We start from the raw sequence: 18,360 nt of genomic DNA, 5'->3' as shown, positions 1-18,360 counted from the left end.
ATGTTTTGGAGACAGGGAGAATCTCTGCTATTAATGCAAACGTTAAATACGTATGGTTCTTTAATAGTTACAATCAATTTTATGTCATATACTTCGACAATCACAAATAATGGTAACTTTTGTCTTAAAATGATCACATACATGGTAGTCCGAGAGACAGAACTACAGGGGGGAGGGGATAGAGAGATGAACGCTGTTATCGCGCCTCCTAGCGGCCAAAAAGGGCGACGACGTCATTCAGAGAGCAGAGCACCGAGAGTTACTATCAGTGTTGCCATGTCCGCTATTAATACACGACTTTGGGCTTGTTTTTATGTAAAGTGTCTAGTATGGGTAGTTTCTTATTTGGGCTGGCTTCCAACTTCTTTTTATCATGATTTAAACCAGTGGTTCTCAAATATTTTCACAACTTGTGGACGCCCACATTAATATGTATTTGTCCCTAACCCCCATCTGAAAATCTTTTGTGCCAAGGAGCTCCAGATTTGTGTTGTTAGAATGTTTCAAAAATATTCACCTTTTATTTCCAGATCTTTTGAAAATAGGAGATCTACAAGCTCACAACGTGTCGGTGTCGCGATGCACCACGTTGCATAGGCGATGCATATATAGGTCTAAAGTGCTCAAGTGCTCATTAGTGCTTGTAAAGTTGAAAAACACTTGAGGACACAAATCCAAATCCTGGTACCCACATGACCATAGTGCCCAGTTGTCCTGGTGCCCACCTCTCCAGGTGCCCACTCATCCAGGTGCCCAGTTATCTCCACCCCTAAGTGCCCACTCGTCCAGGTGCCCACATGTGCCTAGTGCCCAGGTGGTTTTGGTTCCCAGTTGTCCCTAGTGCCCAGATGGTTTTGGTGCCCAGTTGTCCCTAGTGCCCAGATGGTTTTGGTGCCCACCTGTCCTGTTACCTGCTCGAGTGACCTAAGTTTCTTCTTTTTGGGGTTTGTTTTCCTAGACCTAGTTGCTTATTTCTCTCACAAAATCTGGCAACACTGGTTACTACGTTGCCATGTGTGTTAAAATAGAGTATCGCTGGCCATCGGCAGGCAGCGGGGAGGAGAGGAGAGGAGAAGAGGAGAGGAAAAGTGTGTTTACACAGACGGCTGCAGAGCGCCTGGGGAACCGTGGGGGAGAGGAGAGGAAGTGAGCCGGCTCTGTGTCTGCCTGCTCCAACTTCCTGCTCGGAAGAAAAAGAAAAAGTCAGGATCCTATTTCAGTCCAGCAGCAGCACACTGAGCCGTGAAGAAGACAACTAGTAAGCATGATGGAAAAACAAGGGATCATACGAATTTCATCTTAAAGTTCCGCCAAGGAGGAGAAGACAAAGAAAGCAGAGAAAGCAGGTACTTGTAAAAATGTATTCTAGCCTAACATTAGATTATAATAAAGTAGTATTTTGTTGACTGAAAGTTCTGAAACTTGCTGTGAGCAGCTAGTATATAGTGAGATGATTTGTTATTGCTGGTTCTGTTGCACTCGCATCTCTTTTGGTTAGGTAATAACGTGACTGTATAGAATACGCTTGCCTATGTTCTAGCCATTAAACCGACTGTGTTATAACTTTATAAGAAAGTGACATAAAAGTCCAAGAGATCTCGGCTCTGTGTACAGTCAGTCAGTGGTTTTCCCCGAGTGCACAAACCGTATATAAACCTCCTTCCGGTGTGATCGTGTCTATGGAGCAACATCTTGAAAATGAGTCAGTGGGGCAAAAATAGCGGAGGACTGTATAGTCTACAATACATATTACCCATCATCCCAATATACCCAAACAAATTAACTCCTGAGAAAATCAGTTATCGAGTGTTATATGCAGGCAAAGTGATCGCAAGAAAACATTGATTAACAAACAAACCTAAACTTTTATATGACAGATGCTTTGTTAACGGGGCCGCGATGGCCCGTTGAATTTTCCACAGTCTGTCTGTGAACAGGAAGAGAGAGCAGGTTTAGTCATAGCTAAGTAATGTCTACACACACACGCGCGCGCACACACACACACACACACACACACACACACACACACACACACACAATGTTTGCCCCTCTCACTGGTGGTGTGTATCACATATGAACACACCACACACACACACACACACACAATGTTTGCCCCTCTCACTGGTGTACATATGCATGCACACGCGCACGCACACACACACACACACACACACACACACACACACACACACACACACACACACACACACACACACACACACACACACACACACACACACACACACACACACACACACACACACACACACACATCTAATCTCATTAGGAGTTTCCGTTCCCCCAACACACTGGATTGCTTTGTGTGCCCGGCGCTTCGCAGCGTGATTTCTCAATCCGAGCATCTGCAACAACCTCATAACTCACAAGTTGACGTGGATGTGAGTCTACAGATCCAAAGAGCTGCATCAAACAGCAGCAGCCAGGATGGAGTGGAAACGAGAGGGAGTAGACGGCAGCAGACGTAGCCGGAGGTAGAGCTGTCAAAGAGGAACTCGATGACAGCCACCACCTTCACATCTGCAAATAATAGAAGTATCTCCGAGCACTGCAGAAAATGCCATGTATTGTTTCAGAATGGGTTGAAGGGTGGGGAGAGAGGAAGGGGACAATGATTTGATCTTTTGACCCGCTCACTCCCGGGATTTGTGTCGGAAGTGTGGCAGGATTGGGGAAATGCTCCCCCAGTGTGAGATCCCCTCTCCTCAACATTTGTCCTTGAAAGTAGAATAGGAGGAAGTCCTGACTGTGACAGTTTTGTAGTTTCACATGGCAGATAGAAAACTCTAGGGATAGGCTTGGCCCGGAAACAAGTTCAGCCGTGTTGTGTGTGTGTGTGTGTTCATTCATATGTGATACACCAGTCAGTGGAGGGGCAAACATTGTGTGTGTGTGTGTGTGTGTGTGTGTGTGTGTGTGTGTGTGTGTGTGTGTGTGTGTGTGTTCCTGTGTATGGGCGGGGAGAGAGAGAGTATGCCGAGGAGATTGTGTGCACATCTTGTACCTGTATTTCTATTTAGGCCAGGTGCTGGACATCAAGGCAATAATCAAGAAGAAGGTAAAAACATCCATACACTGGTTTAAAGCTCCCAAGAATTATTTTATTAATGGCGCAACGTTTCGACCTTATAGGCCTTCATCTGCTTGATGGAGACCTATAAGGTCGAAACGTTGCGCCATTAATAAAATAAGTCTTGGGAGCTTTAAACCAGTGTACGGATGTTCTTACCTTCTCCGAGAGAGAGAGTATGGCCATTCAGTCTTCTGTCTTATTTAGCCTATTAAGACACTCACCCATCACCTCACCAGTCAAAGCCCTCATATATGATAAGAAGATTAGAATGAACAACAGGACAGAAGAAGGGGATGTAGTGGAATCAATATTTATTGAAATGTTTATTTCTCTTTGAACAGACAAAAAAGCCCCTTTGTAAATGTGCTTAAAAGACTCAGACAGGAGCTCAGAGGCTGCACATTCCTCTATTAAAGGAATAACCCACCCTGGCCCCGTCATACTTCCTGTGGAGAGGGCCAGGTTGGACCGCAGCATATTTCTGGCTTGAGCTGTTGTTTCTCCTTATATTTTTCTTCTTCTTCTTCTTCTTTTGCGGCCACTGCTGCTACGTTACACTGCTCCCGTCTCCACACACTGTTCTATTCATCAGGAGTCTGCTCTCCCTTACACCACATGTTACAGCTCACATAAGCCACCGCCTCCTTAACCTACTATAGTCTGCAACTCTGCATAGTGTGAAGCTTAAAAGTGTACGACACAAAGAAAAGTAAAGTTTAGGAAGAGGTCATTTAACAAAGAGCTTTACCATGAATGCATTACGATGTATTAGCAGTTAGTAAAGGTTTTTAAAGTGACAAGTAGTGTTATAATTAAAGTAGCGTGCGTTCAGTTTGTTTCCATCTGGGTTAAGACAGATGGATTCTGATTCGTGTTTTACTTATGTTGGACACTTTCCATGTTGTGTGTGTGGGTACAGTTACGACATTGTGCCTGCCCTGCATTGGTTGAAGTCATATAGTTACTGTATATTCCACTTTGCCACCTAACCAATCTGTTGAACGTATTAGAAGTATTAACGTAAGTAAATGGTGGCCAGATATCAAACATTGTTCATCTTTAGAAAGATTATCGCCCTTGAGCTTGGGTATAAACGGTAAATGGTGCATGTATATAGCGCCTTTATCCAACACGCTTTACAATGTGCATTACATTCACCCATTCACACACATTCTGAGGTTGATGATGGCATCTACACCATAGCTTAGGTACAGTATAGAGAATAAGGAGTTAGCGAATATACATCCATAAGCCTGTCCAGGTAATCACAACAACAAAACCGGGGCTTATCAATGTTGAACCATTGAATCGAAAATACAGAAGCATTCATAGTTTGTGGGTACCTTTAAAAAATGACCCTTCATTTTTTCTACTAGGTATGGACAGCGCCATCACCCTGTGGCAGTTCCTTCTGCAGTTGCTGTTGGACCAGAGTCACAAACACCTGATCTGTTGGACGTCCACCGACGGGGAGTTCAAGCTCCTCAAATCAGAGGAAGTGGCAAAGCTGTGGGGACTGCGCAAGAACAAGACCAACATGAACTACGACAAGCTGAGCAGAGCCCTGCGTTACTACTACGACAAGGTGAGATCACCTGTCCCTTCAGTGTGACAGGACAAATGCCGACCACCCCCCCAATCTCTGGAAGCACACATGAACCTGCTGGCCTGGGATTGAATCCCACACAATGAAGCATTCTTTCCTGTTTTTACCATACTGCTTCAGAGCTTCTCATTCAGAGCTTCCTGCTGTTGGCATCAATAAAGAAAAAAAATACTATGAATGGAGGATGGATCTCTCGCCGTAATCCATCTTAATCTCTCTTGTAATGTCATGTTGTAGTGGCCAAGGGTTTTTGACTCAAAGAGTAGTTGACTGAATTGTTGGTACTCTACTTTACACTTATACCTCCATGCCTGTTATTGCAGCTGTCATAACACAGCGTACCTGGTGCCATTTTAATAGGTTCCTGAGACAGCATTGTGACAGAAAAAGTTCATTGTCGTTCTTCTTTTTAAACCCACAATCTCCGCTGGCAGATACTTCCACTTCCCATTTTCTCACCGGACCAACAGCACAGCTATGGCAGTGACCTACCAACAAGAGACTGGCTTTTGACCAGGGGATCTTTTGATTGGTTGGACTGGCAGGAAATTCAGTCTATTGCTACAAAAGTGCCATAACATTTTGTCAAACAGAAAGTTCCCTTTGAATATCAACACAGACCCTGTTGTTTCAAGTAACTGCACTGCTGGTTTAACCTTTTAAAATATTCAAATGGAAAATGTCCAAAAGTAAAGTGGAATCAAAGAGTTTCTGTGTCTCAACTAGTTCACCACTAATCCCATGTTCCTCAATCTTACAGAACATCATCAAGAAGGTGATTGGCCAGAAGTTTGTCTACAAGTTTGTCTCCTTCCCTGAGATCCTTAAGATGGACCCCCAGGCAGTGGAGATGGGCCTGGCCCCTGGGAGGGCAACCCTCCTCCAGGAAGGAGATAACCCAGAGATGGAGATGGAGGAGGAGGAAGAGGAGGAGGAGGACACCCAGAGGAGGACGCTGGAGGTCCTGGGGGCACAGGCATGTCGCAGCGACTTCCTCCACTCGGGCCTCTACTCGCCCTTCAGCTCCCTGCACAACAAGGCCGAGCTTCTACGAGCCCTGCGGGAATGCCAGGATGAGCCACGCTCCGTCATCCGCTTTGGCACCAATGCCAACGAGAGGACCTCCCCTCCCACCAGAACAGAGACCAATGTCTCCTCCAGGTCGTCCAAAATCTCCCCGCCACACCGCTCCCCGTCGTCCCCACCCCACCCCGCCCTGCTTGGGCGAAGCTGGAGCCCGACACCCGAGGAAGTGGAGGACTCTGACCAGGGGGCCCAGCCCCTCAACCTTTCCTCCGGGCACAGAGAGCGGGCCCTGCATCCCCCTGAGAAGAGGAGCGGTAGAGGTGGTGGAAATAGTACTGGTAGTAGCAATCACCACGGAGATGGACTCCCACCGAAAAGCAAAAAGCCCAAAGCTCTGGAGATCTCTGCCCCTTCCCTGCTGCTGGCTGGGACTGACATCGGCTCCATAGCTCTCAATAGCCCAGCGCTGCCCTCTGGCTCCCTCACCCCAGCCTTCTTCACTGCTCAGGTGAAATGAATAATGAATAATATATATCCTGAATACACTTATACTGCTATTAAAACATAGCTGCTTTGGGTTTCTCAAACACTGTAGTTGGGCACCATTTGTCTGTCACCACTGTCTCGTAATGCGTGACCCCCAGCATGCTTAAAAAACGTCAAGTGCTGTGCCTTGACAAAATTTTAGTTCCATCATTAGTGTCACCACCGAAATCAGAGATCGGCGACAGGCTATGTCATTCTGTGGCAGGCACAGCTGAGGCATAATGAGCAAGTAATAATCAAATCATCCTGTAGAATGGAGAATAACTCTGCGATGGTATCCGTTTCCGTCTACCCTGTGCTGTGGTCTGGCTGCTGGCAACGGGAAGCTGATGGGATCTATCCAGAACATGATGTCAGTTCAGTTCAGTTGTCCCCGAAGCCCTCCCAGAGCAGCGAGGCAGCACCCCAGGCCCAACCACGTCTGACACAGCCTGGCATACAGAGGTGGAAACGGTACCAGTACTTATAGCCTAATCAAGAAGTAGCACGGTTACTGGAAGTAAACTTTCTTTAGGCCAGAGATTGTGTCCAAAAATGTACTCCATCAAACTGAAAACGAGTCAAATATTTAGTAACTCACTAATTAAAAAAGATATATTTAATTGTATTTATTTGTATGAACTATGAATTACCCTTTCAGTCATGACATGACTTTTGGCATGTTATGACATGGCATTTTTTACATAGTTCTTACAAATTCTCATTATCCTGCCTACAAAGCCAAAATCTGGAGTGTTAATTTAACTCGGAAATGAACAATGCTAAGCTAAAATGACAAGAATGAAGGGTCTATTCTTGGGCCCTAATGGGTCAATTTTTAGGCTAGAGTTAAATTACACTACATATTTTACTGTATATGTCTGGGAATAAGCCGTTTCTAACGGTACAAGTGAAACTAGTGTAAATTCTGAGACAAAGTCATAACTAGAGTAGCTGGTGAGTTTCTCTCTTCTTCTGCTAGTATTGCAGTCTTGATATGGTCCATGGAAGAAGGATTAATTTACAGTACACTTTTATAGTGTGTGCTCTGCCATGAAGTTGGACCCAAATTCATCCAGCAAGCAAAGTTTGGTTTGGTTTGATCTTTGCTATAACCCCCAAAAGTGCAATAAGCATTAGTCAATTAAAAACAAATATTCCTGTGAATATTGTGTTTAGACTGGAAGTATTACAAAGAACAACTGCGCACGCCTCACTGAAGGTTCGTCCAGAGACTGAGATTTACAGCATGCCGTGGCAATAAGACTTCACTTACTTACTGTCTGTTTAGAAGTGTGCAAGAAATGAGATCAGAGTAAAAAATGAGAGATTTACCGAAATCCTCTGCTAGGCCAGTCTATGGAAGCTAAGTGATGCCATATGCTCCAATAATTCCATTAATAATGAGAGCAGGGCTGGGTCCCTCTGCACTGCAACACTGCCTCACTTCTCTGAGGTGACACAGGGGAAACTGGAACGGGGGGGTGGGGGCTAGGGGGAGAGGGAGAAATTGATTTCATATGTTTCTCTCCGACCTCCTTTGCCGTTCCAAGGCCCATGGTGCTTGAGGACCCCCACCCCCAATCAACAAGAACCCTCTCCTCCACCACCTCCCTTTTGCCCCACATCACCCCTGTATCCAACGGAGAAACCACAGACTTCCTCCCCGATCCTTCAGTTTGTTGTTCCTAACGCCAACAAACGCCCATTTAAGAGTTCGGTATGTTTCACATTATGAAAAGCCTCAGCTTCACATGAAAGTTCTCTCCAGCCAGTGGCCAATGCAGTTTTCATCTCCAAAAAGAAAAAATAACAAAAAACAAATGCTGTCCTGTGTTTTACTCACGCTCTTTCTCGTTGTCTTGCTCTCATTCTCTTTCTCTATCCCTTTCCTTGGCATTTCCCTCCATCTGTTTCTTTCTTTCCGATTTTCTCTCTACTCAGACTCCCTCGGGGTTGCTGTTGGCCCACAGTCCCCTACTGTCCGGTATCCACTTCTGGAGCAACCTAAGTCCTGTCGCCCCACTCAGCCCCGCCAGGCTACAGGGCCATGGCTCCCTTTTCCAGGTATGTACCATAGGAAGGAAGACAGGCAAGCAGGAAGAAAAAGAGAAAAAAAGATAGCGAGAGAGATGACTTAACCACTTAATACTTCAGTTAACTGGGGTCCCCCAGGGCTCTATACTTGGTCCTCTCCTTTTAATCCCTCCACACAAAATCTTTGCCGAAAATAGTAAATATACAAGATCACAACGTGTCGCATTGCGACACGCTGCAAGCTTGTAGATCAGCCATTTTCAGTGAATGTTTTCCTATTATGACTTGCCCAGAATAGGGACGCTATGGTTCATGTGGTTAATGTACACAATGTACACTATGAAAGTCAAAGAGGAAGTTTGAAGAAAGAAAAATCCCTCTCGTTATTCCCCAGCCCTGAGTACTTAATATTCAGGTGACTACAGATATGACACACACGATTTGAGTAGTAAACTAGCCAAGGACGCAGAGAGCATTTGAGAACCAAGGGGGACACATGCGCACACGTGCATGTGTTCCCAGAGCGTGCGTTTTTTTCTTTTATTTCGGTTTATTCGGTACAAAAAAATGTACTCCATGAAGTGTAGATGTGTGGCAAAAAGGAAACGTCGCAGCCGACAGGCAGAACGGTGGATGCATATTTATAACAGAAAGAGGTTCACATTTAACTATAGCCGTACTCATTCAATTCTGAACCGATTCTTAAAATTAAAAATTCTCCATTAGTATGTAGTGTGGACTAGTAGCAGGAGAGGTGCTAGTTAACCTCCTGGGCACTGCTGAGGTGCACTTGTGCAAGGCACGGAATCCCTAAAATAGCTCCTGGGTGCGACTACGTGTGGCCCATCACCCTACCATCTATGTTTCAGGCCTGTGCATGTAAAAGAGTGCAAACGTAATTTACATATGGAGATTAATAAAGGTTCAATTATTATTAATTATATTTATTCACTGTTGCTTTTAGTGACAGTCTACATTGATTTCTGTCCCATCAGGATTTTCTTTCCATACCTGATTCATTAAACAAAATAAAATATTTTACATCATTACTGTCCACAACGTTGCCCACGTGTCTTGGCTATAATAAATGTGGCCATGTCAGACAGGGCACAAGTCCTACTCCTATGGCAAACACTTTGATCAGATATTCTCTAGACCCATATTACCTGAGATTTGTTTTTTTGATGAAAAATAAAAAATAAAAAATGCTTTTGAGATATGCGACAGTACTAGCAGGAACCAAAGGTTGTTAGGTTAGATTTGCAGACACTCAGTCTCTCAGAAAGCAAGGAGGTCCAACTGAGGTGTCCGGTTTCAGCGCTGAAGGAGAGGAAATCCTGCGAATACTTCCTGTTTGAGCCCTGGGGATCCAGTCTGAACAGGGCGGACTGGTTTTGAGAGCTGCTCTTCATTTGTGAACTGGGCACACAAAAACACACACACACACACACACACACACACACACACACACACACACATGTCGTGTTCTTTGTGCTTCAAACAAATTTAAGCATAGTTGTTGTTCTGGCGATAGAGAACAGAGCAGAGAGAGGAAGAGAAACACAACATAAAACAACAGGAAGCCAGAGCAGTGACAATACGGCAGTTCCTCACCGGAAATCAGCTTCTGCAGAGTTCCCCGCCACCCCACTAACTCCTATTCCCTTTCTCTTCCTCCACAGTTCCCCAGTCTAATCAACGGACACATGCCTATGGCCATGCCAAACCTGGAAGGAACACCCTCCTCCCTGCTTCTGTCCCACAACTCTCACAAGTCATGATCCAGGGTCTCCAAAGCAACTCTGCTCTACCCAACTCTGGATGACATTTTTTATCATAACGGTTACCATCATCAACATTTCATAAGTTTATTTTCCTGTCAAAATTTGCTTACAATGTAAATTACTTTGAGAGACATTTTTGTGACCTCATGTTTTTATTGCACTTAAGTTGCTTCAAATTCCAGTTATTGAAAGCAAAAAAGCCATATGCCACGGTGTCTGTAAGACATCTGGCTCCTTGTGATAATGTACAGCACATTTCTACATGACCCTGTCCAAGGTGGACACAAGTGAAGTGTAGCGACTAGCTATGGATGGCTAGCCAGCCTCTCATTCCAAGTATACAGCTTGGTTGCTTTTATCAATTTTGTTTTTATTCTCTTTTTTTTCTCGTAAAACTTTAATCGCACTGTGAAACTGGTCGTTTCGGTTGTTTGTGTGTATCGTTTGTTATTGTATGCACTGCGCTTCTCGGATAGTACCAGCTGTGCCTTGTTAATGTCCTGTTTTCTTTTACAAACGCATTTTATGAAGACGAGATTTCAAAATCAGCCCCCTCCCCCCCCCTTAAATCTTGTAATGTTTTTTGATGTTTGTTTGTTTTGTTATACTGGAAGTAACATACAGTATATGTATTCTGTATTATTTTGTATTGGGGAAGAAAAGCGTCATTTTCAATAAACCAAGCATTGAATGCTTCCAACGCTCTTCCTTTAGGAGTGATTACAAGTTTCACTTGTGGGTCAAACAAACTAGATACTAAGTGGATGTCTGTCTACATGCAAGAGGAAAAAACGGCAATGGCTCGGGCTACATATTGTTCTTAACATTTTTATTCTCTTCTCTGAAAAAAAAAAATCAAGCTCAAATATAGGAGGGCATCTGCAATGTCATGCCACACCAAATAACAATTATCCACAAATAACGTTAAAGTATGTCATACAAAACATCTCTTGTAACACTGTTAAATAGACCATGACTCAGTATCGTATTCACTAGTACGCCCTGAACAAGTGTTCAGTGCCTATGTGCTTTCTCCATACAACAGAGTAGGCATGCAACATGATGATGGAAGCAATCCAATCATGAACCATTGGTTTCTTCCCATTTCATGAGGTGGGATTGGCAGAAAGGAGAACACAACTGTGATACTTCAAATGCCAACGTCGCCGATTCTGACCCTGGGAAATCACGGTGCGTGTTTCGTCCGAGAGTCAGAAGCGAGCTGGCGTGAGAGATCGGAGTAAAAAAAAAAGGAAATGGGGAAGAGGAGGCTATTCGCTGTGGTTATACTGTATCTTGAAGTGCTCTGAAGAAGCATTATGTTTAATTGTAATGCCCGTGTCAATGATTCCACAAACTATTTGTTTTCCTGGATTTGTTCATTGGTCGTGATAGAGACCACAGCATCCTTGAATAAGCCAGCATTTTTATTTGGTGACTGACAAGAATGTGAACCACGTCTTGGCAGCTCTGCTCCCATTTGAGCCTCCAGTTAGGAGAATGACATGGCCATCCATTGTATATCAACTGGCCTCAATGGTCTTTGAAAGAAATGCTCAAGAAATACTGGATGTAGATGGTTTAGAACAGCATGACGGCACAGAAAGTCCAAACTTCAGAAATTTAAATCGCAAAATTCAGAGCTGCTACAGAAACTTCCGTCTGTCTGTCTGTCTTACACATGCACACTAAAGGAACTTTGAGGTGGGGTTCCGATTTATGAAAATGGAAAATATGACATTAAAATCACCAAAAACACCACCACTTCAAAAAAAAAAAAAAAAAAAAAAGAAATTTAAAAATCTATACACATTGCATGTTTTGCTTAAAGTGACTGAGCCTGTTAGAATTCTAGACAGTAGTTGGATTTAGCAGCAAATTCTCTTCCCAATAAATATAAATGTATATAAATGTCTCTTTTGGGTCAGTTTCACGACAAACCTCCAGGGGCCCCCCACAGTAGAGCGTGAATCCGAGGCGAGTTGAGGAGTCAAGCTGGGAGGCTGTGCTATGACCATTCGCACATCCATCTCAGGGACTGATCCATCTGTGAGACTGTACAGCTATGATGACGTCCGATAAACAGTTCAAAGATCCTAAAACAGCATGCTTTGCCTTCTGCTCTTGCCATTGCCTGAGGTGTAGAAAGAACAAAAATAATTAGCCACTTTGTTTTCAAATCAATCAGTCAGAAAATGAAAATTTCAGGAGGTCCCGTCATTCATACTTGAGGTACTCCTTACCTGGCTCTGGATAAGAGGAGTTCCGGTAGCCAGGATCTCTCTGCAACTGGACTTCCTTCAGTGTGAATATGGAAACGACTGCCAAAAGCCCAGACAGAATGAGAGACACAAAAAAATAAAACGGTGCCGATTAAAAACATGTTAAGAGTGAGAAAACAGTCGCTTTGTTAAACGGTTGTAACTGATCCTGAGTGTATAGCACTATATCTTCTCGAGTAGTACTCGAGGAGCCTGCCAAGTCTGCATTACTGTGTTGTCTTTTCATTACTCACCCTCTGGCAGTGTGTGTAAACGTGGCCCCAGACTCTTGAAGTAGGGCTGTCTCATTGCTTCATCAGCGGAGATCCTCTTTTTTGACTCATACTGGAACAAGGGGTCAAGAAAGAAAGATGCTGCCGTTAAAAACACAACTTCAGATGGAGTAAAGTCATGCTTGAGTGCGTGTTAGCCCAATGAGCTCCAATATCATTTTTACCATTTAGGCAAACTATACAGTCTCAATATAACTGCAAAATGTATCGCAGTACTATAGCGCGTTTCCACTGAATGGAACCAGCTCAAATCATCTCAACCCTAGCCTTTTTGGACTTTCCATTGGACAAAAGTACCAGGTAATTCTTTGGCATGGCCTCCAGCCGAGGTTCCAAGCGAGCTTAAGCAATACCAAAAGGTGAAATGAAAACACTGCTGACCACTGATTGGTCAGAGACAATCATCACTACGGACATTGCATCATGACGGACTACCCCTATTCTGCATGGAAGCTATGTTAACAAACTACTTGATGTGAATGTGAAATGAAAGTGAAATTTAACAATATTGAGCAACTGCATGTCCTGTTTCTCTCGTACAATGTTATCAGAAACTGTGTTTGTTGGATTGTACAGGTTAAATACAGATCGTTTCCGGATACCAGCACTGGCGCTCACAACTATATAAATAATGTATACAGTACAGTATATATGTATACACAGTATATACGTGTGTGTGTGTGTGTGTGTGTGTGTGTGTGTGTGTGTGTGTGTGTGTGTGTGTGTGTGTGTGTGTGTGTGTGTGTTTGTCTTAAAAATGCATGGTAAGACACCACTGGGGCTTTATGCAATATATGCTGGGGCGGTGGTGGCAGGATTTAAAATATGGTCTCCTGGCTCTCTGTCCCTCTTCCACCCATCTCTTCACTGAGACCTAGACATAAAATGTCTACAGAGGAGGACCCCGATTCCAATCTCATCTTCAACTGGGGTTTTTATTTGCTCAATTTGATAGCCTATTTGTTTAATATAACTGGAATTTTACCTACTTAGAAATATTGCCATAAGTTTATGTGCACAACACAATGTAGGCAATCGTAGAATAAAGAGTGTGTTCCTGTGCAAACAAAGCATAGAATAAACAGAATGCCTGTACAAATGTTATGAGAAAAGAGGAAAAACTCAAGACAGCCTCACACACACACACACACACACACACAGTTTCTCTCGCCACAATCAACTAGTCTTGTTTCTCAACATACTTGAAAATGTATTTTCTGACATTCACACTGCACAGAAACTGCTGGAATGTCGGCACAGCTGTGTCTCTGCTCTGCCGTGTGCGGTGTAAATGAGTAAACTATCACCACGCTGCATAGCACCAGAGTGCCTACTGACTGTCATCTTACAAGGCACATTTGTTTTTCCGGATGGCAGAGGAAGAGGAACGCTCATTTTGATCTCACTAAAAGAGTAATTTGCACTCACACAAATGCTCCCAATTATATTTTGAGGTAACACAGATTACATTTTAGGAGCATTTCCGATCAAAACGGGCACAACTTCGAGCCCTGAGACAGCATTAGCTTTGACTTTACCATTGCTTTACACACCCGTACGCAGAAGGTTCATATTGCTGTGACGACCATTTTGAGGGGGTGCTATCTGCTGTGTAAAACAAAGCGAGTTGAGTTGATTCCATGCAGTGGAGAAGCGGCTTTACTTAGCAAAGTAATGCTTGTCAAATATAGTAACACTCACTCTTAGGAATGACATCAGCAGCTCAATGCCATCAGTGTCCAACCTGACAGAGAGAGAAACAGAAAAGTAATCAGAAGGAGACTCACAAATACTGGCAAGGGTTAGGAAAGAAACAGAGTCAACCATTCCACAGGATTTCCTTACAGGAAGTGACAGAGAGCACAAACTACATTATCCAACAGACCAAACAGCACTAATGTCAAGCCCATGAACAACCACATAGGCATAGGCTGAAGCGCTAATATTAACCACATGAACCCCAGTGTCTACTATTCTGGGGAGAACATTCTCTGAAAATCTACAAGCTCACGACGTGTTGTGAGCTTGAAGATCGCCTTTTTTCACAGAAGAGATTTGGTGCTGAGGAAAAAAGAGGAGTGGACCTAGTATAGGGCCTTGGGGTACCCTGGTCAACTACTTTAAGTATATAGGGATTACGTGGTTAACAGTCAGCTGACATACTATACCTGGGTCCCTCAAAAAAGTTTTGCTCATTTCCAACTCCAACGATTAGAGGACTAACATGAGAGAGTGGGAGTATAGAGTGGGAGATATTAATATACATTCAGCTGTCAGGGTTTGTCACGGCCAAATTAAGTGAAATAACAACTGCACCCAACATGTGGTCATCCCCGACATAGTGTATCTGCTCAAACAAAAATATCCAAACATTTCATGAATGCAAAGGCAAGGATTCCCGGGGAGCATAGAATTAAGACATTTAAAATCTATTTCCCTGGGTTTTGCATGGCGTACTCCCACATCATTCTTTTAAAAGATCCCAAGTGCAATCCCTACCTGGGCGCGTGGTTGATGAGGGGCTGAGGTTTGTACTTAGGGAACTTGTAGGATTTGAACTCATCGATGGAAGAGATTCCGGGCCAGCTGTCTTCTGTGGGTGTGCCTGTTGAGACATTCAAGTGACACCCATTTAAGTAGGGCTTTATCATACGGCAGGCAGGGGGCTGTTTAAACCGCCGGCCGGGTGTGCCTGCCAGCCAAAGCTATAACCAGTGTGATGTTAAAAGTTATACTGATTCTCTGTCAGCAGGGGGCAGTACTGACCTAGTAGCCTAAAGATGAGGTGCAGCTCGTCCTCTACAGTGGAGCCAGGGAACAGGGGTCTGCCCGCAGCCATCTCATAGAATATACAGCCCACCCCCCTGGCAAGAGAGGGAGGAGAGAGGATGGTTAATGAACAGGCCAATTGCTAGTGGAGTCTACTTCACGTATTTCTTCCTACTCTGAAAAACGATAATCATCTTCGCTAATGCGATGATAGTCTATCACCTGATGGTCACTGTACATTGAAAGTTCAAATGACTGAATATACTGTATATATAGCGTGACATGTATAGCTTGTGTCTAGAATATTGGTAAGAGTGCAAACTTAAACATGACTATGAATATGTTCTGCGCCAGTGCCAATGCAACAAAGTGAGTCTTATTCAGAACAGCAGAGGCGTTTAGGCCTCAATACCAGTTTGCTGTGGGTGCAAAGACCACAAGACAAGTGTGTTACTTTTCATCCTCCATTTCCTGTCTTGGTTTCTGCACTGCAGCCCACAATTTAATCAAACAAAAACTCCCATAGAAAGAACCTTAAACAATGAAGGATGGCTAGTCAGCAGTATTTCACAGTATTTAACAAAGACATTTGCTTCTCCATCATCTGTGTGGAGTAGAGGTGGTCACAATGATGGAGCGAGCTGCAAGTCTAAGCAGTGTTTTTGTCATAATAAGACCAGCCTACTCACCACATGTCTATCTGTGTGGAGTATTCAGAGGAGCCCAGTAGAACATCTGGTGGCCGGTACCAAAGCGTAACTACCTCATTGGAGTATGTCTTCGTAGGAACCGATTTGGCCCGGGCCAAGCCTGGATTTTTATGTTTGTTTGTTTGTTTTTGTTTTTAAAACAAATGAGAAAGGAAAAAAAATACATTGAGTCCAGAACACAAACCTCAGTTTTCATATTCCCACAATAAAAGAAAGATATTGAATACAATATTGTTCGTACCAAAGTCAGCCAGTTTGAGCTCTCCCCTGTCATTGATGAGTAGGTTCTGGGGTTTTAGGTCTCTGTGTAGAACCTTCCGTTTATGACAGTATGCCAGACCTCGTAGAATCTGGTACAGGAAAATCTGGAGAACAGACAGAGCACTTTGAATCAATAATTGTACTGATAAAATTAACATCACTGGAAAGTAGGTCATTCAAAATGTACTATCTATATATCTATCCATCCATCTATCTCTCTCTATCTATATCTATATCTATGTGTCTGTGTGTTCATTCCCAAATGTGCAATTTAATTCATAGTTTGCATACGTTTAAGTTGATTTGTATTTGTTTTGTTTGCGATTTTGAGTATTTAGAAAAGCGCTATATAAATTGCAGGTATTATTATTACTGCTATATATCAACAAGGAAATCGCAATATCCCATCAATTAAAAAAACAGAAGAGAACACAATTTCATAACATTATAGTTTGTGCTCTTATTTGGTCAGGAGGAGTAGACCTCCAAAAAGTGATTCACATCATTCCTCCCTCAACTGTAGACATTTCCGCCACCAGGGGGCAGAGCGAGCATGTTTGTTTTCTTAAGATCCGTCAGCCTCAGAGTTTTGAGACTGTCCCTGAAGACAGCTGGTCTGGCACACTGCCTGCAGATGCTCACCTTGACGTTCTGCATGCTCAGAATGTTCCCGCAGTCGTCCATGTACTGCTTGAGGTCCTTGTCCTAAAGGACAGAGAGATGAGCAGGGCGCTCTGTTATAGACCACGGGACCAGACCAGCAGCTGGCCTCACATGCTCCATATATTAACATTATCTGTTCTACAGAGGGCGCTGAGTTAAACAAATAATGATGTGGAAGACATTTCCTGAGGCTCCTATGCGAGTCACGGACGTGGGGTCACTTTGTTGTTCTCACCAGGTACTCGAAGACTAGTGTCAGAGACTTCTCTGTATGGATGATGTCGTGCAGCGTCACGATGTTGGCGTGTTTCAGGTCCTTCAGTAACGATACTTGAAAGGGTTGAAGAGAACAAAGAAGGGTAAATCTCTGACATCACAGACGAGTGAAAGGCATGAGGACTTGAATGGTAATGTAGACATATCTGAAAGCACTTTTCCACTGCATGGTAATGGCTCAACTCTACTCATTTGTTTTAACTTTTTGGTATCACCTCCATCGAGGTAACAAGTAAGCTGAGGCGATGCCAAAAGCTGACGTGAGAACCCTGTGCAGACTACTGATTGATCAAAGAGAAGAGTCACAAGCATCATTGTATCACGACTCGTCTTATAATGCGTGGAAGCTACCGAGTTTTAAACAAGCCACTGGAAATGTAAAATGAATCAATATTAAGCAATTGCATGGATTATTTCTCATCTAAAATGTTATCAGAAACAGTTTGTTTTGGTGTGTATAGGTGAAATAGATAATGTTTAGAGACAGCAATACTGTAGCTTCAACTTTAGGTAGGTAGGTAGATACTTTGATGATCCCCAGAGGGAAATGTGGTTGTCATGTAGCAGCACAAAAAGAGGAAACATAGTATACAGTTATAGAAATTAGGACAACACAAACACACTGTAACATGAAAATTGTTAGCATTGCTTTAGCACTCTCCTACGCAGAGGGTTGGACATCGCTATGACAACCACATTGTTACATTGAGGGGGGCCCCCCATCTGTAGCAGAAAATCAAGTAAAGCGAGTAGAGTCAAATCAGGTTGAGATGGTGGTACCATACAGTGGAAAAGCAACTTAACCACTTATATTATACCCTATTATACTTCAGTGTCCCCCAGTGGTCTAGACCAGGCCCCCTCCTTTTTACCCTGTACACCAAATCTATTTTGTCATGGCATCATTGGTCCTGTGAGGGGTGGGTGGGTTTGCTTATTATTTTATTTTATTGAACCTTTGTGTTGTTTTTAAGTTGTGCATGTGTTTGTATCTTGTTTACTTCATTCATGATGCATCTATGTGTACTGGCATAATTGTATTGCTGATATGGTAAATA

General features: G+C 43.4%; 2 protein-coding genes across 3 annotated transcripts in view; one reads left to right on the top strand and one right to left on the bottom strand.

Annotated features, from left to right (window-relative positions):
• Nucleotides 1-1,054: 1,054 nt before the first annotated feature.
• LOC311048064 (ETS domain-containing protein Elk-3-like) lies at nucleotides 1,055-10,764 on the top strand. Its single transcript, XM_084061084.1, has 5 exons — nucleotides 1,055-1,346; nucleotides 4,468-4,676; nucleotides 5,458-6,231; nucleotides 8,193-8,315; nucleotides 9,968-10,764. Exons 2-5 carry the CDS (start codon nucleotides 4,470-4,472, stop codon nucleotides 10,064-10,066), a joined length of 1,203 nt encoding a protein of 400 aa, XP_083917210.1. The 5' UTR covers nucleotides 1,055-1,346; nucleotides 4,468-4,469; the 3' UTR covers nucleotides 10,067-10,764.
• Nucleotides 10,765-11,784: 1,020 nt separating this feature from the next.
• LOC311048063 (cyclin-dependent kinase 17-like) overlaps nucleotides 11,785-18,360 on the bottom strand; it is a 29,354-nt gene continuing 22,778 nt past the window's right edge. For both annotated transcript variants that reach the window (XM_084061083.1, XM_084061082.1), the window contains exons 8-17: nucleotides 17,262-17,356; nucleotides 17,006-17,068; nucleotides 16,344-16,467; nucleotides 16,082-16,202; nucleotides 15,390-15,487; nucleotides 15,123-15,228; nucleotides 14,325-14,367; nucleotides 12,585-12,675; nucleotides 12,313-12,390; nucleotides 11,785-12,203 (exon numbers count right to left, since the gene is read on the bottom strand). In XM_084061083.1, coding sequence (XP_083917209.1) covers nucleotides 12,166-12,203; nucleotides 12,313-12,390; nucleotides 12,585-12,675; nucleotides 14,325-14,367; nucleotides 15,123-15,228; nucleotides 15,390-15,487; nucleotides 16,082-16,202; nucleotides 16,344-16,467; nucleotides 17,006-17,068; nucleotides 17,262-17,356 — 857 coding nt within the window. In that variant the 3' untranslated portion in view covers nucleotides 11,785-12,165. The remainder of the gene's footprint in view (nucleotides 12,204-12,312; nucleotides 12,391-12,584; nucleotides 12,676-14,324; nucleotides 14,368-15,122; nucleotides 15,229-15,389; nucleotides 15,488-16,081; nucleotides 16,203-16,343; nucleotides 16,468-17,005; nucleotides 17,069-17,261; nucleotides 17,357-18,360) is intronic.

The sequence above is a fragment of the Gymnoscopelus microlampas genome, assembly GCF_963454915.1.
Source record: "Gymnoscopelus microlampas genome assembly, chromosome: 6".
NCBI lineage: Eukaryota > Metazoa > Chordata > Actinopteri > Myctophiformes > Myctophidae > Gymnoscopelus > Gymnoscopelus microlampas.
This window is presented reverse-complemented; position numbering and strand designations above follow the sequence as displayed.